The following is a 23,163-nucleotide window of genomic DNA, read 5'->3' as shown; positions in this document are numbered from 1 at the left end:
TGGATCCTACAGGTTTGTTGCCCACTGGAATATTGCCAAGTCTATGGCTGGGTACTACCAAGAGTCCGGCCGGGCTGGCAGGGACGGGAAGCCTTCCTGGTGCCGTCTCTATTACTCCAGGAATGACAGGGACCAAGTCAGTTTTCTGATCAGAAAGGAAGTCGCAAAACTCCAGGTAGGTCCTGGGCAGCCTGGACCCTTTTCATCCAAACCCCCCACTCTCCAGTTTCATGTAGCTTATTTTTGAACCCAGGTAGAGCTTGTGTAAGCTACAGGGGTGCTCCTGGGGTTAGAAGGTATAGCGGGGGGGGGGGGGGGGGTTGGGGGGGGTGGGGGCGGGGAATGGTATACTGGTGAATAGACAGCTTGCAACAGCTAGGTTAGACCTTTCCATTTATATGCGCAGTCTTTTGTGTGCCTGTTATTTTACATAGTCAAGATCAATCCTGCTTTAATTAGCATTGTTACACAAGCATTTTCCCATATTGTTGAAAGTTCTTTGTTTTTGTTCTCAGTTGTTTTGTTTTGCTTTACGGGTTGTACATGTTTTGCCCAGAGCCTAGAAATAGATCCAAGTACATAAGTGAGCTTAATGTATGAGTGGTGGCATTATAAATCAACAGGAGAAGGATGAACTGTTGAATGATTGGTGCTGGAAAAAGATAAGATGAGATACTTATTTCCTCTACCATACACATATAAGTTATGGGTGGATTAAAGAATTCAGAAAAAAGCTGTAAAATTGGGGGAAAATATCTTTGTTTCTTTGACAAAGGGAAGAGCATGTCAAGATTTTAAAAGTGGAGACTATGAAGGAAGATGTGATCTGTTTGACTCAATTCAAACTAAAAATTTCCATATAACGAGAGATACCACTAACAAAGTGAAAAAAAATGATCCATTGTCGGGGAAGAGATTTGCAATATACATGATTGACTGAATACACAGAGAAGTCCTACAGGTAAATCTGTAAAAGGCAGACAACTGCAGAGCAAAAAGTGTGAATTTCACAAAAAGAGGAAACCAGGGTATCTAACAAAGGTATAAAGACTCGCTCAACCTCCCTTAGGAATCAGAGAAATGCAAAGGAGATGAGCTGTCGCTTTACGCCTGTCACACTGGCAAAAACGTACAACATCTGTAGAATCACTGCCGGCGAGGATGTGGGGAAAGGGGAACGCATGATGTCAGGAAGATGAACTGGTATGGCTGCTTTGAAGAGAGACGAGGTGATACATATAGCGAGAGGGTACTGGTGCTCTGTGAGTCAGTAATTCCACTTCTAGGTAGACAAGTTGTCATGTGTACAAGGATGTACGTGTACAAGGCCATACAGGGATGTTTGCTGCAACTCCCGCATAATGAACTCTTTCTTCCTCCTTAGGGTATGGGATAAATAGGCTTAGTCACACAGTGGAATAGCCTAGAGCAGTTGAAAATGACACAGTAAATCTGCATTAATCAACATGGATAAAGTCACCCAAAGCATAATTTGTGAGGCTACAAATGGCTACATGTAGACTTTCCTCATAAGAACTGTGGGACCCAAGTACTTCTGTCTGATGTCTACCAAATGACAGTAAGAGGACAAAAATATATATAAACCACAGGGACAAGGGGAACAAAAGACAAGATACCAGCAGGTAGAAATATCAACAGATGTCTGTCTAGAAAACCCCAGACTCTACTGGAAATCTATTAGAATTCATAAGGAAACCTGGCAAAGTGGCTGAATGAAAGGGAAATACTTTAAAAAGCCTAGCTTTTCTCCACATTACCATGAATATCTAGGAGTGGAAATGAAAAAATATTTAGTTTGCAAAAATGAAACTTATAAAATACCTAGAAGTAAATGTTACAGGCCGTTAACAAGAGACATTTTTTTTTAAAGCTTCTCATGTGCTTTTGATGTATAGCCAGGGAGGAGGACTACTGATTTGAAGAAAACTGGTATCTCATTGAAAGAAAACAAGCTCTGAGCAGGTACCAAAAGTGAGTGAGAAGTATAAAACTGTCAGTTCTCCTCACAGTTAATATAAATGAAGTTCCAATTGAAATCCCAAAAGACTTCTGTTGGGAAGTAGAATCTTAGAATTTGTATGAAAGAATAAGAGCCCAAGAACAGCCAGGAAAAGTCTTAAGAGCAAGAATGGTGAAGGCAACGAGGTTAACCCAGTGTCAGAACATGCTGGGATGCGGCTGTAACCAAATCCATGTAGTAGACTAAAGTGGTAGCACAGACAAGAGAATTAGACACAAGTTCCAGAATGGGGCTCCTGGGTGGCTCAGTCGGTTAAGCGTCTGAGTCTTGATTGCAGCTCAGGTCGTGATCTCACAGTTTGTGGGTTTGAACCCCATGTGCTGACAGTTCAGAGCTTGCTTGGGATTCTCTCTCCCTCTCTCTTTACCCCTCCCCCACTCACATGCTCTGTCTCTCAAATAAAGAAACTTAAAAAAAAATTACTTTTATGTTTGATACAGTTTTCCTTCCTTCCTTCCTTCCTTTCTGTAGAGAGAGCAAGCCAGCAGGGGAACGGAGCAGAGGGAGAGATAGTCTTAAGCAAGCTCCATGCTCAGCGCGGAGCCTGATGCAGGGCTCAGTCCCACGATCATACCTGAGCTGAAATCAGCCGCCACATGCTCAGCCAACTAAGCCACCCAGGTACCCTGCATCCGACTCGACTTCAGTTCAGGTCATGATCTAAGGGTTGTGGGATCAAGCCCTGCATCAGGCTCCGTGCTGAATGCGAAGCCTGCTTAAGATTCTCTCTCTCACTCCCTCTGCCCCTCTTCCCCACTTGTGCACGCTCTCTCTCTCAAAAAAAAAAAAAAAAAAAAAAATTAATGTTAAAGATGAAAGAAATGAGTCCCAAAACATGTGAGAGTTTAATATTTGATGAAGCCGATAGTTCAGTTTAATGGAAAACAAAGGGATTGTCTAGTGGGTGGTGCTGACATCCCTCTGGAGTAAAATAAAAGTGCTCCATTTGGCGCCTTATATAGAAGGCAGATTAAGGACCTACATGTAAAAAATAAACAATATTTTACAAGAGACTTTATTCCAGTGTGTAACCTTAGGCTTGAAATAGTTTTGTACTGAAAATTAGAAACTCAGAAATCTATCTTAAAAAAAAAGTATTTTAATTGAAGTTCTTGAACTTCTGTAAATCCTCAACCCATGAAAAAGAATGTATGTGGCAAAAGATACCATAAACAAAGCCCCTAGATAAACAGATCTGGAAAACTAGTTACTGTAAAACCCATACCAGAGGTTGAAGTTGAGGATAAATGGAGAGCTTTCACCAACTAACAGGAAGAAGCAAAGTGTATGAAAGCAAGTTCCCAGAAAAGCTCAGCCAAACGGCACATCCAGAGATGTTCAAATTCAATAATAATCAGGTAAATGCAAATTAAAGTGACACACTTGTGAAAGGGCTCTAACACTTGTTGCTTGGGGCATGTGCAGGAGAGGGCTTGCACTTTGCCAGGAGAAAAAGGAAGTGTTTGCAGTCTTGGGGGAAGCACTCTAGGAGTATTATTACTCTTTAACATACAGGTACCCTTGACCCCAGATACCCTGTTTCTGGGATCAGATCACCTGAAATAAAAGTGGCAATGCACAGGCTCATGGGCTCAAGGGCCTGTGTGGTAGCATTGGTCATGAGGACTGCAGCTGGGGAACAAATTAAATACCCAGCCACAAGCAGTGATGAAATTATAGTACATGCTCACTATGGGGCCATAGACATAGCTGAGGGCCCAGGAGAGCTCGTATCTTGCTTTAAAAAAAACAACAACGTTTCCCATGCACCCCAGTGTTTACAGCAGCAATGTTTACAGTCAACAATAGCCAAAGTGTGGCCCAAATGTCCACTGACTGATGAATGGATAAAGAAGATGTATTTTTTATTTTTTATTAAAAAAAATATTTTTTTAACGTTTATTCATTTTTTGATAGAGAAAGACACAGAGCTTGAGTGGGGGAGGGACAGAGAGAGAGATGGAGACACAGAATCCGAAGCAAGCCTCAGGCTCTGAACTGACAGGACAGAGCCCGACGCAGGGCTCGAACTCATGGACCGTGAGATCATGACCTGAGCTGAAGTCGGACGCTTAACCGACTGAGCCACCCAGGCGCCCCAGAAGATGTGGTATTTATATACAGTGGAATATTACTCGGAAATCAAAAATAATAAATCTTGCCATTTACAACAACGTGGATGGAACTAGAGTGTATTATGCTAAGCAAAATAAGTCAGAGAAAGATAAATGCCATATGATTTCAGTCACATGTGGAATTTAAGAAATACAACAGATGAACATAGGGGAAGGGAAGGAAAAATAAGATAAAAAGAGAGAGGGAGGCCATGAGAATCTTTTTTTTTTTTTTTTAATTTTTTTTTTTCAACGTTTATTTATTTTTGGGACAGAGAGAGACAGAGCATGAACGGGGGAGGGGCAGAGAGAGAGGGAGACACAGAATCGGAAACAGGCTCCAGGCTCTGAGCCATCAGCCCAGAGCCCGACGCGGGGCTCGAACTCACGGACCGCGAGATCGTGACCCGGCTGAAGTCGGACGCTTAACCGACTGCGCCACCCAGGCGCCCCAAGGCCATGAGAATCTTAAATACGGAAAACAAACAGGGTTGCTGGAGAGGTGCTGGGTGGGGGGATGGGCTAAATAGAAGATGGGCATTAAGGAGGGCACTTGGGATGAGCGCTGGGTGTTACATGTTAGTGATGAATCACTAAATTCTACTCCTGAAACCATTATTACACTCTGTGTCAAGTAAGTTAGATTTAAATAAATTTTTTTTAAAATTTGTGAAAACAAACCCCATTATAAATAATAGTAAAATGTTGAAACTATTAAAAAGCAAAAAAAAAAAAAAAAAAAGTCACTTAAGGTAAATCATGTTTATGATTTGGCATTGTAGATTTGCTTATTCTGTATCTGCTCTGTTGAAATGTAAATTCCGTGAGCGCAGGGACCTTTAGTTTCCTGTGTATCTGTAATGCCCAGGTCAGTGCTGGGAACATGGTAAATGCATGATAAATGTTTTTTGAATAGATAAATAAATGAATAAATGGGGAGGGAAGGTGAATGCAAGTAGGGATTGGGAAGGAAGGGGCTTTGCAAGGACCAAGAATGATACTTTGCCATGAACAAAGGGGGTGTGATTAACTTGTCCCTTTTATCTGAAATTCAAATTAGACAAGGAAAAGATTTAGTAAGGTGATTAGGTATAAGGTATTTATTTAAAACTTATACAGTGAGTTATAAGAACTCACACTAGACTCATTATTAAGACATTTGAGTCAAAGAGAAGATCAGAAAGCTCCCAGAGAGGTGATATGTGGAGGACTGGGGGCCAGAACAGCACCAGTTTTCTCCATCATAATACCAGAAATGAGAAACTATGAGGCAGTGTCTTCCAACCTAGAAAATAAGCTGTTTCCAATCTAGAATTTCCTACTCAGCCAGACAGTTTAGTGTGAAGGCAGGTTAAAGACATTTTCAACTTCCGGTTTGCTAAGCAGAGGCTGGAAGTGTTTGTTTTTAGAAGCTCTGGGAATAGAAGGGTGTTGATAATGGTGGGGGGGGGGGGTGTTACGGAAGTGCTCAGATTCTCAAGGCTGTGCAGGGATTTAACTGCCACCATATCAAGCAGAAAGGCAAACACCAAGACCACCAAGAAGCATCCGTAGTGTGCAAAATCCAACATATTCGCCATGTCTGATCAGTCACAGACTCAGAAATTCAAAGAGGCCTTCAACGTGATTGATCAGAACGGAGATGGTTTCATTGTCAAGGAAGATTTGCATGATATGCTTGCCTCCCTGGGGAAGAATCCAACTGATGAGTATCTGGATGCCATGATGAATGAGGTTCCAGGGCCCATAAATTTCACCACGTTCCTCACTCTATTCAGTGGAAAGTTAAATGGCACAGATCCAGAAGAAATGCTCTTGATGAAGAAGTGACTGGCACCTGCTGGAATTACCTGAGGGCTGCAGACAATGCTGGGAGGCTGGGTTATAGGTGTGGAAGTGGAGTAGCTACACGGAGGAGCAGCTGTGGACAAGAAGGGACATCCCAATTCCACTGAGTTCATGCCCATCGTTAAACACGGAGCCAAAGACAAGGATGACTGAAAAGAACTTCAGGTTCCAGCCAAACGTTCCTTGTTGCCACTTTGGGTATTTCTGAGACTTTCTCTTGGAGCCCGTTACATGCTCTTAGCTTTGCAGCTTTTATCTTTCTTGTTGTATTTATTCTCAGCCATTTTGGACACATGTATCTCTATAATCAGATGGGAATTGGGACTTTATATGGTTTTCAGAATAGAAAATAGGGTGGTTTAACTTACCAGCTCCCTTCTCCCAAATAACTGCAGTCTACACACAGTCAGTATATGTTTTCAGAAAAAGTTATTTGCTCAATTTTTTTCTGAACCATAATTAGACTTTATGATTAAGGGGAAAAAAAAAAAACATTTTCCAACACAAGATTTCAAGAAGCTCCCTCCTGTGGAGAAGCTACTGAAGGGTGTCCCCCACCACAGAGGCAGTAATTGGAGAGGGAAAGATAGAGATCTGACCCCCAGCAAGTCAAGAGGAATGTCCTGGAACGACACTGAAGGGCAGTCTCCGTTGTGCTCCAGACCTAGAGGACAGCAGTTCGGGTTGAATCAGGGGGGACAAAAGGGCTCCAGGGGAGGAGTTTCTAAAAGTAAAAGTGGAACCTACCATCTTTGACCCTGTCGACATGCAGTTTTCATTATAGCACAACATTTGGGGGTGAAGTAGTAATATACTAAAATCTAAGTAAAAAATGAAACAGCTATTAATTTTAGGGAACAAAGTTGTACAAGAAAGGATATGTGATCATGGAAAATGTAAAAATGTAAATGGTTTAGCTGTGATCAAAGTTGCCATAGTTTCCTCACTGTAGGGAAACTTAAGAAGAAATTGTGATATAAACATATTGGCAGAATGAAAGAAGTACACGTATTCGTGTGCATTTGGGAGGTGGGGATGATCCACCTTCCAGAAGCAGAGAGTCAATAGATCTCAGATATCAGTGTCTGTTTTATTTTCTTTACTTTTTGGGGTTTTTTTTTTCTTTAGTTCAAAAAATTTCACATTTTTTTTGAAAGGAATCTTTGACAAATAGACATGTACAAAAAAGCAAATGATGCACAATCCCAACACAAGAGATCACTTCTTTTTAATTTTTTTAATGTTTATTTTTGAGAGACAGAAGAGTGCATGCGCACGCACATGAATGGGGGAGGGGCAGAGAGAGTGGGAGACACAGAATCCGAAGCCGTCTCCAGGCTCTGTGCTGTCAGCATGGAGCCCGACGTGGGGCTTGAACTCGCGAACCGTGAGATCATGACCGGAGCCGAAGTCGGATGTTTAACATACTGAGCCACCAGGTGCCCAGAGATCACTTCTAACACTGTAGTATTCATCCTTCCATACACACATAAATGTGTGTTCCTTCAAATCTACGCACACTTGTATGTGTATTTACTACTAAATTTACTATTATATTTGATTGTATTGGGGCGCCTGGCTGACTTAGGTCCGTAGAGCATGTGACTGTTGATCTTGGGGATGTGAGTTTGAGCCCCTGTGGGTGTAGAGATTACTTAAAAATAAAATGTTTAAAAAAATTCAGATCATGTTACACAGTGGTTTCCAAATGCCAGTCTCTGGGCCCTTTGCATGAGAACCACCTGAGCGGTTTTTGAAAATAAACTCCCAAAAGCTCCAGTTTCAGAAAGTTCAATTTAGGTCTGGGTGTGGGCCCTACATGAGGGGCACCTGGGTGGCTCAGTCGGTTAAGCATCCAGCTTCGCTCGGCTCAGGTCATGATCTAACGGTTCATGGGTTTGAGCCCCACGTCAGGCTCTGTGCCGACAGCTCAGAGCCTGGAGCCTGCTTTGGATTCTATGTCTCCCTCTCTCTCTGCCCCTCCCCCATTCATGCTCTGTCTTTGTCTCTCTCAAAAATAAATAAACGTTTAAAAAAAAAATTACCTGGGTGATTCTGATGCATGGTCAGGTTTGGGGACACCATGTTATAAGTGACCTTTTTACTGTCATTTGATATTTTTCTCCCTCATCATCTTTTAGGCTGCAAGGTACGTCAATTATGTAAGACTTTTGCTAAGTGGTCGTTTCTTGTCTCCAGGAAAAGAGAGGGAGCAAAGCATCTGATAAAGCTGCTGTCTTGGCCTTTGATGCCCTGGTGGCCTTCTGTGAAGAATTGGGGTGAGTGACTTATTTCATATATGGAGCCATGTGTTAGTGAGCTCATTCCTCCCCCAGCACCTACTAGTTAACCAGCTAATGTAGGGCAGCTCTTGGGCGACTAAGGCACCTCTACCTGCTGAAGGCGACTGTGTGGGGTGTTGCCCATCAGGCAGCCTGGAAGTCAGTACCCTTCCCAGGAAGGCCCCAGAAACTGGCAGTGTGACGACATTATGTTCCACTTCTGGAGTGGCTGGTCCCGTGGGTGGCTCAGTCATGAATCATGTGACTGGTCCTGTGCCATTAGCATGTGATCACCATTTGCCACTGGACCACTGAGTAGGGGTCACTCTTATCCTGGACCCAAACAGAGCCGCATGGCCCAGCTTCTGTCTTGGGGGTGGATAATAAGCTTGAATAGAAGTCAGCTTTTCTGTCGTAATGCCAGCCCACCCACTTGGAATCCACTTCTGTATCTTATCTGTTTGTGCTGGTGGTGGAGGAATGAAAGAGCCTGATGGCTGCTCAGTGACAGGCAGGTTGTGGCAGGACAGGTTTTGGACACAAGGGCCACCTAGGAAGATTCTGGACAAGCTGGGAGCACTTTGCATGTGTGCAGCCCTTTGGTCAGACCTTGTTGGAAAATCCTGTGAGGTAGATGAGGCAGAAGGGACTGCTTCAGACTTTGAAATGAACAGACCGATACCCAGTGAGGTCACAGTCATAGAGCTCACAGTAGACAGATACCACTAATCCTGGTATTTGATTTTTAGTGACATGCACATTTCATATACAAATCCCAGCTTGGTTTCTGCAAGACTAGATTCTTGAAGCATGGAGCTGATTACGTACGTAGAACTGGTATCTAACAGATGTTTGGGGCTCTCCTCTGGAAATCAGAGAGGCACTTGGCTGGGCCACATGTTTTGATTCCCGTCCCCTCCGACTCACCGAAGAGTTGGTAGCTCCCGGACTGAGTCTCTCGTTGGGCCTCTGTGGCACAGCTGTGCCCAGCAGAGGTGGTTGGCCCCTTTGCCCACAGCGATTACTACCAGAGTCCTTCTCAGGCACTAGTACAGGGAGTTGTTAAACTAGGCTCTCTCGGGCTCCTTGAAGAAAGCACTCGTAATGAAAGGGCCGAGTATCCTTGCTAATTGTCAGAGTCCCTTCTGCTGGAAATAACCCTGCTGGGTTCTTTTCGGGGATGAGTTGGAGGCTCTGTAGGGCTGCCTGGAGGGTCAGCTCTGCCGTATCCCTCTGGGCTGCAGCAGCCCACCAGACAGCAGGACAGGTCCTCCTGGGGGCTCTGCCTTTATATCTCCTCCTGTGTCACACTCGCGAGTTGGGGCCCCTTAGTGCCTCAGCGGGTCTGGGCATCAGTGCGCCTCCTGCTGCGTCACGTGCGGCCTCATCTCTCCTACCTTGTTTGCTATGTGCGAGGGTTCCGGATTCCAGGACTTCCCAGGATGGCATAAACAATGCTGGTGTAGCTGAATGTGGAATTGCTCTTTGAGTAAAAAGGAACGTTTCATTACTACATAAATGGTGTATCGCCCCTTCTCCACCACATATTCGCTCCTTTTCTAAGAATAGTCCTGGTGTGTGGTTAAAGTTGAAGCAGCTGTTTGCTAAGGGAGGGCACCTGGCAGCAAGGGGCAGGCCACTATGGTGGCTCTGGCGGAGGCAGGTACATTTCTACAAAAGTGCCGTTGTAGGGTGTGGGGTGCACGGGCAGCTCTGGGACCAACAGAAAAGACCCTCATCATGAATGGGGTCAAGGTGGGGCATCCAGCGGTTTTCCTCTCTTTGCGTGCAGCTAGTTTGTCTGCACTGTGGTCGTGAAGTATATCTGTTCCTTCGTGACCGCGCCCTGTACCTTTTAGTATTGAAATGAACAGTAATTAGGTTTGAAGCAACTTCCAGCTAAGAGGCCTTTCTGTACCTTGTCTGAGACAGAATAGCTTTGTGTTTAGGCCTCAGTTGAATTGGGCTCTGTCCATCTGGGGGCTGTGGGGCCCAGCACCCTTCTGTTCATCCATTTGTTTGCTCATTTATTCATTCATTCATTTATTCAACCAGCAAATATTGTTTGAAATGGACTGTATGTGAGGCACATCGGATATGGGCATACAATGGTGAGCAGAAACCCATCACCTGCTTTTGTGGTGTTCGGTCCAGTGGGGAAGGCAGGCACTTATCAGATAATATTAGTTAACAAATTAATTAATTACATTAATAAAAGTGTATAATTGCAGACTCTGAAAAGGCTTTGAAGAAAACGTACATGGTGTTTCGAAAGTATCTAACAGGTGGTCCCCTTCTTGGTCTCCAGAAAGTCAGGTCACAACTCTTCACACTGGTTGATGTTCTCAAGCGGAGGGAGAAAACCAAATATAATGGCAAACACAATGAGAAACAGGATCGTGGTGATGAATAAAATGATCACTACCAGGCCTCCCTGGTCCCAGGGGTTCTGCCAGAACTCATCATTCCAGATGTCCTGCTTTGCCATCAGTTTGTCCATGTGAACCTGGAAAAGAGGGGACAGAGTCCTTGAGTGCAGGGGCTTCTCCCAGAGACTGCCTCTGTATTTTGAACAGCCCTGGTGTGAGCCAGAACTTGACCATCCCTGAGATCTACTCAGCTAGGATCTAAAATGCACCGCTGCAGATCCTTGCTGTTTTCCCTGCCTCAGTTGCCAAACATTTGGGGAGAATTTTGAGAGATCGGCATAGGAGTTGAGGGGTGGACTGACTCCAGCTGAGGCCTCGGTAAACTCCCTTGGAGTCAGGTGGAAACAGAACCAGCTAATCTTGAAACAGCTAAAGTCGGCAGGCTGCAGGCCTATAGCCAGTTGGAGGGAGTAATGGCGAGAAGGCAGGCGTCACTACCTGATTCTGCTGTTAACACTCCTGTGTCCTAAGAGTGGGCCGATCAGGGTAATCCTTCAGGCCCTGCACTTTGGGGGCCGAGCCACACCCTGACTCAAAGAAGCAACTCTTGGGAGGAAAAGGTGTTGGCATTGTCGAGTGTCCCTGATCAGACCTCATCGCAGTCACCAGAGCGAACAAAGGTGGGCCAGGGCCTGTTGCCTAGCAACTGTGTTCCTCTGCCTTCCATACTTACCTCTTCAGCTGCGTTCTGTTCTTTTGTGATGTCGGTTTGGGGGTTGCTCAGGGTACCTATGTTCTGGCGTCCTCAGAGAAGTCAGGCTTGGGGTAGGGTGGGGAAGGACACTGGATCCAGGACCTTTGCCTCAAGCCACCGTCCGCCTCACCCGTGGCTGGGTCCTGCCTCTCTCTCCTCTGTCCAGCTGCTGACCTGTAGACCGGGAGGCCCCCACCAGAGCGCAGGAAGCCCAGGACTCTGGGAAGCCCTGGGCTGGAGCCGCACACAGGCTTTTCCCTGCGGTGCTAGGGTGCTGGTGAATGATTAACAAGCCTCCGGCTGGTGCCTCCTGGAGCGAGTTTTTTTGTGGAGGTGTTTACCACCTTTAAGGCCCCAGGGTCCTGGAGGCTTAATTTCTCCCTAGTGCCTTTGCTGGCCTCCCAGGCATGACCTCAGCTGCTGCATGGGCAGCTAGAAGGTGGGAATGGGAACCTGGTAGCCACCATTTATTCCATAAAAGATAGACTTGAAGTGCCTGGTGTGGCCAGGAACTGCGGCAGGTACCGCGTGTCAGTTGTGAACCAAGGGAGGCAGGTCCTGCCTGCCCAGATTTCCGTTCTAGCACACTGGTCCTCAGCCTTGCTCATTAGAATCATCTGGGAGCTTTTCTAAATACCTGTGCCCAGGCCCTCCCTGGTACCACTTCTTTCCGTCTGGGCACGTCAGAGCCCCGGTCTCTGTAAAGCTTGCCAGGCGATTCTAACGTACATCCAGGGTTGGAGGAGACAGATGACAAGGAAGTTCAGTAAAGTCCTTTTTACCTATCATGGTCCTACCTGATGCTTCGAGTTTCCCTCCTTAAAACTTACTGACTCATGCCTTTGACTGCTGAGTGCTCCCAGCCAGCAGGCTGGTCGCTAGCACACCCACGTACTTCCTCCTTCAGTTAAGTTGGATGTTTGTCAGGAGTCAGTAGTTTGTTCCCAAACCTGTTTGTGGCATTTGTACTTGTTATTGATATTACATAATTGCATTTAACATTACATAAAACAAGAAAATGGAGCAACAGTAATAGTTGAAACCCCAGTTTTACAGCTGGGGAACAGGCACAGAGATTAAGCAACATGCCCAAGGTCATACGGCTAAGAAGTAACTGTGTTGGGATTTAAACCCAGCTGTTCAGCTCCGCTGCAGTCTGTACTCTGAAGCTCTGTGCTGCACCTCAAAGGGAGTGGAGGGAGAGCGTTATTTCTAGAAGCACCTATTTGACCACTTGGAATGACTTTGGAATCACTCAGTATTTCTGTCAAAACAGATGTGGCAAGACAAATGGAAACGTTTTGTAAAAATCCAGGATTTCACACTCCGATTTCTTTGTGGATGTCTTTAAGTTCTTGTTCTGCTTTACAGTAACCACAGTTAGCAAATAGACAATTTAGGAACTCTGGCCGGCAAACCCACACTCAGAGAAAAGACCTTGGCCCTACATCAAAAAGATTGGCCAAGGAATGTGCATGTATATGTTTCTATTTAAAACGAGATGTGTGGGGAATGTATGTGTCACGTACACAGAAGTTGCTTTAGCCAACTCAGTCGATTGCTGGCCCTGATCGGAAGATTCTACGGAAATGAGTATCACAAAGGGAACGATATGGAAAGAGGTGGAGGGCGCTGGAGTATATGTGGCATAGCCTGACCTGGGGGCTGAAGGAAACCCTATAGGAGTGAGGTTTAGATCAAGATGTGAAGACTACGTGAGAGGTAGGATTAGGACGCAGTGTTTCATGGCAGGCAGCGGGTCCCGAGGAGGGTGAGGAACCTTTAAGAACAAAATTAATTTGTCTTCCGTTTTGTGTGGTCTGGATTTGTGTTACCGGCATGCAAATATGTCCTGAAGACTTTTTATTGTAGGTTGCTCTCAAATGTTAATGCTTGAGAAAACAGATTTAGGGGAAGAGTGTTTCATGTGCTCTCTGCCAGTTTTTGCTAATGAGATTCTTGCCCTGGCGGTTCTGTGGTTTCTGATAAGGCAGAATATACAGACGGTAAAATGCACAGATCTCCAGTGCAGACCTTTGGAGGAACTGAGAGACTACTGTGGAGGGGAGGCCTGAAGAGGCTGGGAAACCAGTGTGGCAGTGAGCGCAGGCAGACGTCGAGCGGAGATCGTTGCAGGGCGGCTGGTGGCAGGAATGGAGACCTGTGATAGCCAGATGCTCTCTGAGGCTCAGACAGCCTACTGGCCTCCCGTTCCGTGGCCACCATGGCTATACCTCTCTGTCCTTTCCCACAATGGGAAGATTGCTGCTTCCTCTCCATGCCTCTCTTTCCGAGAAGACCTCTGCTGGGAGGGTGCCAGGCTGCTGTCACTCTGGAACAGATGTGGTTTGTTGAGCCGAATGGGATGGAAACCTGCCCAGGACTGCTGTGGGGAGCCATTAGTGGCAGGGCTCAGCGTGAACCACAGTTTGATGCCTACTGGGATCCATCATATTTGGACTCAGCTGTTAAGCTATTGGTGCCTGGACTGAAAAGGGCAGTGGTTTCCCATCTAGTCCCTCCTGCCTTCCCTGTTTTTCTTCTGGGAGGGAGACCTAGTTGGGCCCCACCCTAGCTCTTACCTCTTGGGCTCCACCCACTCACCGGGAGATGATTTTAGCACACTTTAGGGTGTGGGATCTAGGATTGGTTGATGGAGGATAATGGGATCAGCGCCTTATCTGCACTGTAGCCGGCCCTCGGTGTGGTGAGCAGGGGCTCTGCAGCTGGATGGGCTGTGCTGGGCTGGGCCCAGAGGCTGGCTCTGCCATATTTAGCTGGTTGAACTTAGGCAAGTTGCATATTGTTGCTAGGGCTCAATTTCCTCATCTCCAAAATGGGGATAATGATGGTATCTATGGCATTGAGGCTGTGGTGATTATACGGAATCACCTGCATGAAAACACTTTAGGTGGTGGCCCTCAGTAAATTTCCACTCACTTGATCCTCACCACCACCTTCATCATCATCATTATCAACGGTATCATTGTAATTCTGAATCCCCTTCTTGTAGGGTGGTGTGGGGTGGAGGGTACAGCCGGTTCTTGAATTTCTTTTCTTTTGTATGGAAGAACTTCCTCTCTGCTTCTTCAACCTAAACCAAACCCGTCAGACAAGTCAGTGGACACCAGGAAGTGAAACCAGCCAGCCAGTTTCTCTCACCTGCCTGCCAGCTGGAGATAGGGGGAGGGGCAGGGGCAGGGGTAGAGCCTGGCATCCCCCTCTCCGCTCCCTGGTTTTTGGGTAGACGGGGCCGTGCCCCTAGGCAGCCAGAGCACGGGCTGGCAGGGCAAGATGACCGAGGCATGTAAAAACTGCAGACCTCTCTGCGGAAGGAGGGGGAGGTACTACGGGAGCTTTCTGCCTCCCCTACCCTAATTCCTGGGGTCCATGCCCCTCTTGTTTAGAGGAGCAGATAAGGACTAGGATATGCTCCGTGCCTGCCAAGCACTCCCTATAGGTCACTTTAGTTTATCCTCATGAGCTCACCCGAGGAGGCAGCTACCGGGATTGGCTGTGACCCACAGGGGAGGAAACGTGGCTCTGGGAGGTCGAGTCACTAACCTATGTTCATGCAGCTGGTGAATGGCAGGGTGAGGATTTGGGGCCAGACAGCCTGGGACACAATGGGGGAAAGGACAGAGGGGTTGGGATGCAGGTTATATATATATGCAGGCAATATATATATATGCAGGCAATAGTAGGGGCCTGACTTCTCTTACTCTAGAAGTTTGGAAAGACCCAGGGGCCTGAGCCTGTGGGTGTGGGGTGTTCAGGCTAAAGTAAATGGCAGCCGAAGCTGTTGAGTGGCGTTTCTGAGCCTAGCACCTGGGCAAACGCTGCCCCATCACTGTAGAGGGGGCACCTGTAGCCAGAGTTTGGTAGCAGCCAGTGCTGATGGATTTTCACCCTCTCCTTCCCCTGGTTCCCTCTTGCGTGGCATTCCTGCCTATGTTTTTCCAGCGTTCGTGGGCACAGGGAGAACAGAGGCCTGGCAAGGACAGTCACTGGCCACACCCCTGGAATTCTGGCACCTTGCCCTTCAGAAGCACAGAGCCCAGGCCAGGGAGTCTGGCGCCGCAGAAACACAACCAGAAAGCTTTTACTGAGATAGAAACGGGCAAATACCGGAATAGAATACTGACGTGCTCCCCTCCGGTGGGAAGCTTGGGGTCCAGCAGCTGTTGCACAGAGCCCCTCTGATTGGCCTGCTCCTCTGGGCTGGCTCCCCACCGCTGCAGGCTGTTCTCCTTCCAGGTATGGGGCCCCCACTTCTGTGTTTTGTTAGAAAGTGCAAGTTGGGAAAGAATCCCCAGTTTTTGTTTCCTCAGGTTTTAAACAGGTGACTCCTCCTTGGCACCCAGTATTCACTGGCAGGTGAGAGTTTGGTGGCCGTACCAGCCCTTGTTTCCTTGATAAGGCTGCAGGTGTCGGGTTCCCGGGCAGGGCCAGGGCTGGGGCCAGGCTGGCACGTGGGATCATGGCTCGGCAGCCTCCTCTCCAGCTTCTCCTCCTCGTCTCTGTCCCTCACGGTGGGCTCATGGGCCGCACTTGGACCTTCCTTCCTCTGCGCTCAGGGCAGCAGCAATCCCTGCAGCAGCAGCAGCAGGCGATCAGCAGCAGCACCAGCACGGTGGCTGGGGGGTTAGGAGAGAGAAGCAGAGAGCACGGGAAACTCAGGCAGGGAAGAGAAAGAACATACGCCTTGCTTCTAAATAAAGCCCTCCAGAGGTGTGTGGGAAGGGCCTTTAGCCAGAGATCTGGCTTCGTCAGAAATACTTGAGAGTCTGGCAAGAGGTGTCGACTGTCCCTGTGCCAGCCACTAGGCACTGACCTCCCTGTCATGCCGCCTCTGCTGCCCTGAGCTTCTCTCCCTTCACCCCTGGTTGGGATTTGGGGTTGCCTCTGCACCCCATCGGCAAATTGTCAAGGATTCGGGAAATCCTCTGGCTCCCCCCCAGGGACATCTGCCTCTCCTCTGTCTGGGGGACACCCAGCCACCTCGGCCAGTGCTCTGGCCAGCACTGTGGTCTCACCTTTCCCGGATGCCAGGAAGAACCAGGGGCGCTGGGGAGAACGTGAGGGCCTCAGCTTACCTGTGAAAAGGAGGAGGACCGAGAAGGCCGCGATCTCCACAGGCTCGGCCTGGGGCAGCTTCTGCAGCTTGAGCAGCAGCTTCTCGCCCATGGAGCGCATCTCCTGCACAAAGTTGGCGGCTGCCATGGTGCATCGGGCTCCTGCCGGGCTCCTGCCAGGCCTCACCGGGACGGGGCTGGGAGTCCCCACCCACCTGCAGCCAGTGGAACGAGTTAGTCGGGTCTCACCCCTGTACCCCTGGTGGCTCATGACTGGGGAGGGAGCCATCAGGGCCCTCCACCCAGTGGTGGCCCTCAGCCCCCACCCACCTGGCACCACCCGGACTGAGGGAGGCTGGTGATGGCAGGGAGCCTGAGGCCCTGCCGCCGGAGGCTGCGTGGCACTGCCAGACACAGGAGAGGTCTGCCAGCTGGCCACGGTTGGCCAAGGTTTCCGACCTTGAGGTGGGGTGGCTTCACTGTCCTACTCCTGGGTTTGCTGAGCGCCTTGGGCTGGCCCGCCCCCCCTGGTGACTCCTGGGTCCTTCAGGACTTTGGCGCCTCCCCTGGGTTCCCAGTGGGGAGACCGGGCTTTAGGATTCCAGCCTGGTGCTCTTGCCTTTCATCATATGTGGGGCAGAAGGAGTCAGGCTTTTCCTCGAGTGGGCACATGGGGCTCCTGGCAGGGGTCAGCTGGGTGAGAACTAACTGGGGGAGGTGGTCTGAGCCCCTCCAGGGCCCTCCACTTCTCCCACCAGCTCAGTTTCTTTACTCATATGGTATTCTTTGAAGAGGCAGAGATGATGCTGTGTACCCTGCAGTTTTTCCCCAAGGAGGCCTCTCGGGACAGGATCACACATCCCATGGCTGGTTTACCAGGCCCTCCTCTGCTGGCTCAGACCTGCTCCTCTGGCCTGACCAGGAGAGTCCCTTGTGTCCCCACCCTCGCCCCAGGTATGTAGCAACTCAGCCTTCCAGGTGATGACTGAGAGCCTCTTCCTGTCTAAGGGTGCCCAATAGGCTGACGGTGAAGGTCCAGGCTGAGTCTGTGAGTTGGGCCAGCTGTACATCAGGAGTTTCTTTCCCCTTCTGCCTCCCCTGTGGGCATGAGGGAGCCAGTGCCTCTTCAGGGATGGACCAGGGACAGCCTGGTGCCAACCCAGCCTGAACTTGTTCACCAAGGCAGCTCTAATCCAAGGGAGCGTAACAGGTGGCCAAGGTCTTGTGCCAGACCTGAGGATCTAATTACTGCCGCCTTGTCCTGGGTCTCAGCCAGGCAGGTTCTTCCGAGATGACTGCAGTTTTGGAAGCTGGTCACTCCTGGTACTATTGCCACAGTATAGCTGTCTTAGAACTGCTTTGAAGGTCATCTGCTTGAACCCCCTACCCTGTACCTGGCTCTCTGCACTCCCTGTGGTGTGCAGCCTTTGCTTGAGCCCCCTCTGGGTGAGATGGGGAGTCCCATCTGCTACGGCAGCTTGCCCTGTTCCTCCTTGGAGCAGCGCTGATCGTTGGAAGGTGGAACCCCCTCCTGACCTCGTTGGTCCTGCCTGTGGTCACACAGGATGCTTCTACCCCACCTTCTGCCTCAGAGTCCTTCTGGACCTGGATGGCAGCTGGCATGTGCCTCCTATGTCTCCTCTTCCACAAGGTCACCTGCACCCCGTGGAGCATTGGATCATCCTGGATTTGAATGCCTGCCCCTTTCTGCTTTCATGACATGGACGCGTCACTTTGTCTCTTTGAGTCTGTTTCTTTTCCTCATCTTACATAAGATGAGATAGCCATCCTTCAAGGCTGTTGGGAGGATTGACACCCGGAAGCACAGCGGCAGGAAGCACAGATCCTGGCACACGTTTGTGCCCAGCAGGTGGGCTTCCCCTCTTGCGGTGTGTGTCTGTGGAGACGGGGGATCTGGCCGCCACAGGGAGCCTTTGGGGACAGTCACACCCCCACCCTGTACTCTGTCAAAGACCCTCCCCAGACACCTTGGGGAGTTTCGTCTGTGTCTTTCATTCCCAGGATATTTGTGGTGTGTAAGGTAAAGGAAGGTGGGGGGGCGGGAGGGGGCAAGCTGGAGATGGGAGCTGTATTTTAAGCAATGTTGGGGGTAGCCGGCAGATGATGGGTCCAGGGAAGATTAGAGGGCTTCCTGTCAGAAGTGGGAGTCTCCTGTTAGAGCCTTCTATCTTCTCTTATGCCCCATCCCGGGGTTAGCACATTTCTGTAAAGGCGATCAAGATCCCAGTTTTCAAGTATACAAAGAGGCAAGAGATCCTAGAATCCCATGCGTCATTCATTCCTGCCTCCCTTTACATACGGGAAACAGTGATTCCTCTGAGGTTGCACAGCAGGATGGGGGCCTAGCCAGGCTCCCCCTACTTCCCATGCTGTCTCTTGATGGAGACCTGTCTCAGGCAGCCTGCTCTGTGGCTCGCAACGTTAAGTCAGCCCACGGAGCAGCTTTCTGAGGACACTGCCTTCGCGGTGGGCCCGGTGCAGGGACGAGGGCCCCGGAACTCTTTGAGCGCAGGTGTGCTCTGCACGATCAGCCCCATTCCACGCTCAGGAGTCTGGGGCACTGTCTTTATTCAGGCACATCACTCACGAGGCCAGGGCCACACCTGTTCTTTGGGAACCACATGTGACTTGTTGCCAAAGGGACAGATGGCACGTGTCTGTCTCAGGTTCACCAAACTCCTTCCCGAGCATGGTGCCCCTCTTCTCTGGTCACACTGAACAGCGCCCCCCTTCTTTGACCGACGAAGCTGGCTTGCACAAGGAGGGCAGTCCCCTCTCGTTCTGGAGCCTCTCTGCTCATCCACTTCCCGTTTCCAGGAGAATATTCCTCCGCATTCCTGGAGGAGGGAAGAGAAGTGCCAGCCAAGGCCCTGGGGGAGAGTCTGCACAGGGCTCAGGAGTTGGGCTCCTCTTCTCCTCCCCGTCTACACTTGGTCTGGCTTTTTCAGCCTGTTTGGCCCTGTGCCTGCATTGCCTAATGTAGCAGCAGAGACTCCTTGAAAGAGGAAGCAGGCGGAGGCCAGCCAGGCAGCGGGAGCTTTGTCACTTGTGCTTCCACATCCAAGGCCCCGGGGAGGGGTTATAGAGGGGAGGCCTCCACTTGTGAGCGAGAAGTGGTGTGGGGACCCTGTCGGTCTGAGGGGTGTGATCTCCAGAGCAGGGAGGAGGCAGGTGGAGCCGAGGTTGCTCTGCTGTACGGGAAAGGTGGACTTTGTCGATCAGAAGCTTCGGCTCTGAAGTCGGCCATCCTCCGGGTGTTGTGTAGTGGGGATGCTGCAGTCATACCCAGGGGCCCAGGCCCCGCTCCGGGAGGAGTGCCCGTCCACACAGAGGCAGGCCGTATGGCTGCGGACAGATGGCATCATGCTTCTGTGCCCAGGGTGCCTCTGGTGAGCTGAATTGGCAAGCTGTACCAGCCCTGGGGTCTCACCCAGGGCTGCCCACTGCTTCCGTCCGTCTGTGAACTGGAATGGAGCCACTGGGCACTGATGTTCTGCCCCAAAGGCTGAAGGGGAACGCCCTTTGTTTTCCAGTTGATGTTTTGCCATTTCCAGCTTGGGCTTGAGCAGAAGAAGCCTTAGTGGGGACCGTGGGAGCTGGAGGGGCCTTGTGCTCCTAAGAGGGAGGAGGCACATTCCAGCAGGTCCCAGGCGCTCTCCCCAGTGGGCTATTTAAAGCGAGGCCCAGGGGGTGCCTGACGCCTGGTGCCCAATATAACCAGCAGTCGTCAGGTGACCCTGCGGCATGTTCCTTGGCCATTGCCCTGTAGGGAGTAAGTGTTCCCAGCTGTGGTCTGGGGAAAGCGGGTGCTCTGAGGCTGGCTGCCTCTTATCTCTTTTACTTTCCCAGGTTTGGAGGGAGGAAGGCAGGGAAGCCCAGAGGGGTACTGATAATTGTACGTATCAGTACGTATATACTGATATTGTATATATCTTTCTGGTCTATCTCGCTCGGCCAGACTCCTTCCAAAACTGTACTTCCTGCCTGTGAATCAGGGAAATCCTAGTCCCTGACGGCCCTGTGCTCTGGGAGTACTTTGGTCAGAGGCAGCCAAGCAAGTGACTTCCCACGGCCCCAGGAAGAGAGAGCAACCTTGGCTGCCTGAATGGCCCTTGCTGGAGCCTGTGAAGGGTGCTCTGTGGCTGGAATGGCAGCCAGTGGAGGAGGGAAAGTGAGCCAGGCAGAGATGAAGGCTGGAGGGGCTGGAGGGACCAGAAAACATTCCTTTGTGTGGCATCTCCTGCCACAGGGAGCCTTGTGACAGGGCACGCGGGTGACCTGCAGGCCAGACAACTGCCATTTGGTACTGAAGCTTCCCTGTTTCCTCCTTGCAAAACTGATACTTCAACTCCAGAGGCCCCTTGTGGAAGAGAACAGGCGGCAGGCGGGTGTGTTTGTGACTGATAAGTGGTGTATCGGTGGCTCAGGGCCCCAAGGGTTTCTTGCTCTGCCCCTGTCATTTTGTCATGGAAAGTTGTAGCCACCCTTGCTCCACAGGGCATTGTCTTGTTTGAGAAACAGCTGTCATGAGGCAAACTGACGGTTGTGGCAGATTTTCGGCGTCTGGGGGCCTGACCAGCAAGGCAGAGATGTCCACTGTGCACTGACCGCATCAGGCCTTCAGACGATGCCCTTTTCTGCCTTGGCTCCAAGTTGCTGTGGGAAGTAGCTGCTTGAACCCAGAGCAGTCCTGCTTTCCAGGACCGGAGGGGGCACCTCCGGTTGCTAGCGATGGTTCCCGTAGCCCCAGAAGCTAGGTATCACCCTCCTGTTCCAGCTCAGGGCCTGGGTTCAGGGGACCCCATCCACGTATGTCCTGTGGCTGCAGGGACTCTGATCCCCGCCCGCACGCCTGCCTGGGCCGTCTTACAGATCAGAGCCAGCAGGGGTAGCCCTGGGCTCACCACTGTGCCCGTCCCTTACCCAGTCCTGTCTGCTGCCTCCAACACAGGCCAGCGCCTGTCCCCTCTCTGCCTTGCATGGCCGTCTTTGCAGGGCATTAGCCTCTCCAGCCACCGACTCAGGCCAAATCTCACAGACTCTGCTGAGCCAAGAACACTTGGACTGATTCTTGGTTTCCACTTTTCCCTGGATTGTTGTTTTTCTTTCCTAGTAGATACTAGTTTGTTTGCTTTGGGGGAAACATCTGGGGGGCAGGGAAGGGAGACTTTAGCCCTAGTGTGAGGACAAGAAGGCAGGAGGAGCAGGCAGCCTCCGTTCATGGGGCCCTGCCCAAGGGGGCTGCTGGAGAGCCATGCTGGGGTCAGCATTCCAATGGCGTGTCACAGGGCTACATACTGGGTGGGTCCTTCACCGGCCTCCGTTTCACCATCGCCTCCTCCCCCACCCCACCTTGGGTTCAGGGTCAGGCCCTCATGCTTCTGGCACAGCATTTGGAGAGACCTGGGGGGTCGTGGGATTCTAAATGGACCCAGGGAGGAGCACCCAGGCTTGGCTCTGAGCTAGGAACACCTGGCAATGAGCGGGCCAAGCCCCTCTCAAGGGGTGGCAGCTGCCACTCTGATGCAGGACACAGATGGGCAGAGCTGCTGTGGGTCCTGCCACATCCTGAGGGGCACGAAGTGGCGGGGCAGACCCTGCCCTGAGCCTCCTCCACTGGGAGAAAGCAGGAACAGAGGGCTCTGCCTTGATCCTGGGAAAAAGGGAGGCCCAGAGAGCAGACAGCCCTTCTCTCCCAGGCCAGGACAGCCAAATCCCTTGTTTAAGCCCCCTGAATAGAAAAAGCTTAAACTAACTTGCAGAGTAAGCAGGCACTCGGGGCCCCTCTGCCTGCTCAGCAAGCAGGGAGGAAAGCACTCTGAGCAGAGAGCTGCAGCCTCAGCCTGTGTCCCTCCAGTGCTGGGTCCCCACAAAAGAAGGGAGAGCCCAGATTGAAATGGGGCTGTCTGGAGACTGACTGAGTGCACCCCCACGAGCCCCTGTGATCGTGCTAGATTGTGGCTCTCCACCCTTGGGGCAGGGGGCCCTGGCTGGCCCCCTCACCCAAAATCTGTGGCCGGCACCACTCACCTGGGAGCTCAGGTGTTGGGTTGAGGGGCAACCGCAGATGCTGGGGAGCCCGGCAGCCTCCCTTGCCTGGCTTCGCCCGGCCACCACCTCTTCCTTCCTTCTCGGATGCCTCTTTCCTGACCCGCTGCTGGGCGCCTTCCTCAGAGGAGTGGAGCTCCTGGCTGCTGACAGCCAGCTGCTGTCTCGGCCTCAGCTTTTTTGTTGTTGGTCGTCCTGGAGATCCAAGTGTCAAATTACAAGGGGCGGCCACTGAAGCAGGGGAGCCAGTGCCACCGCTGCCCCTGCCCAGCCGAGTGAATCCCTGCTGGGACCTCCGAGGGTGGCTTCAGACTCCTCTGTGGCTGCCCTGCCCCTGGGAGGTCTGCAAGGGCGAACCCGTCTCTTCTGTGCCTCCTCTTCCTCTCCTCTCCCTCCTGACGGGTGTGTGCTAAGCCGTCGTGGGCTGGGCCTGGGCGGAGAGCTGATAAAAGAGGTCGGCTCTCTTTTTCCCTGGCAAAGATGCCCTCTGGGAGGCTCCACCTGAGCCGTGGAGTGAGGAGGGTGGGACGCCCCACAGCGCTCAAGTTCTTTGGCTCCCTCCCTACCCTCAGGAGGGGTTTGAGCCCATCCGCCTGACCAGCCAACCTGTC

The 23,163-nt window shown here is 50.6% G+C and overlaps 3 protein-coding genes and 1 pseudogene across 5 annotated transcripts in view; 2 read left to right on the top strand and 2 right to left on the bottom strand.

Annotated features, from left to right (window-relative positions):
- The window catches only part of RECQL5 (RecQ like helicase 5), a 35,622-nt gene that overhangs the window by 6,012 nt on the left and 6,447 nt on the right, over positions 1 to 23,163 (top strand). Inside the window, exons 7-8 of the mRNA XM_045490786.1 lie at positions 13 to 175; positions 8,203 to 8,282. Of these exons, the coding sequence (XP_045346742.1) occupies positions 13 to 175; positions 8,203 to 8,282 (243 nt within the window). The remainder of the gene's footprint in view (positions 1 to 12; positions 176 to 8,202; positions 8,283 to 23,163) is intronic.
- On the top strand, positions 5,578 to 6,476 carry LOC123604574 (annotated as a pseudogene).
- Positions 10,296 to 16,603, bottom strand: SMIM6 (small integral membrane protein 6). Of its 3 annotated transcripts, none has more exons than XM_045490919.1 (2): positions 16,505 to 16,603; positions 10,296 to 10,791 (listed from the first exon to the last, which is right to left on the bottom strand). In XM_045490919.1, exon 2 carries the CDS (start codon positions 10,783 to 10,785, stop codon positions 10,603 to 10,605), a length of 183 nt encoding a protein of 60 aa, XP_045346875.1. In that variant the 5' UTR covers positions 10,786 to 10,791; positions 16,505 to 16,603; the 3' UTR covers positions 10,296 to 10,602. The 3 variants fall into 3 exon arrangements, with proteins under 3 accessions (XP_045346875.1, XP_045346874.1, XP_045346873.1); XM_045490918.1 differs by lacking the exon at positions 16,505 to 16,603 and adding an exon at positions 11,388 to 13,598; XM_045490917.1 differs by lacking the exon at positions 16,505 to 16,603 and adding an exon at positions 11,153 to 11,344.
- Positions 15,479 to 23,125, bottom strand: SMIM5 (small integral membrane protein 5). Its single transcript, XM_045490915.1, has 3 exons — positions 22,535 to 23,125; positions 16,505 to 16,698; positions 15,479 to 16,045 (listed from the first exon to the last, which is right to left on the bottom strand). The coding sequence occupies exons 2-3, from the start codon at positions 16,629 to 16,631 to the stop codon at positions 15,936 to 15,938; spliced, it is 237 nt and encodes a 78-aa protein (XP_045346871.1). The 5' UTR covers positions 16,632 to 16,698; positions 22,535 to 23,125; the 3' UTR covers positions 15,479 to 15,935.

The sequence above is a fragment of the Leopardus geoffroyi genome, chromosome E1 (genome assembly GCF_018350155.1).
Source record: "Leopardus geoffroyi isolate Oge1 chromosome E1, O.geoffroyi_Oge1_pat1.0, whole genome shotgun sequence".
NCBI lineage: Eukaryota > Metazoa > Chordata > Mammalia > Carnivora > Felidae > Leopardus > Leopardus geoffroyi.
The sequence above is the reverse complement of the archived record's forward strand: the minus strand, read 5'-3'. Positions and strand labels throughout refer to the sequence as shown.

What these genes read in the sequence shown, in the direction of transcription:
- SMIM6 (XM_045490919.1), bottom strand. Translation starts at nt 10,785, where the DNA reads ATGGACAAACTGATGGCAAAGCAGGACATCTGGAATGATGAGTTCTGG.
- SMIM5 (XM_045490915.1), bottom strand. Translation starts at nt 16,631, where the DNA reads ATGGCAGCCGCCAACTTTGTGCAGGAGATGCGCTCCATGGGCGAGAAG. An exon ending in GGTCCTCCTCCTTTTCACAG is followed by an intron (nt 16,046 to 16,504) that starts GTAAGCTGAGGC and finishes CTAACCCCCCAG; the next exon opens with CCACCGTGCTGGTGCTGCTG.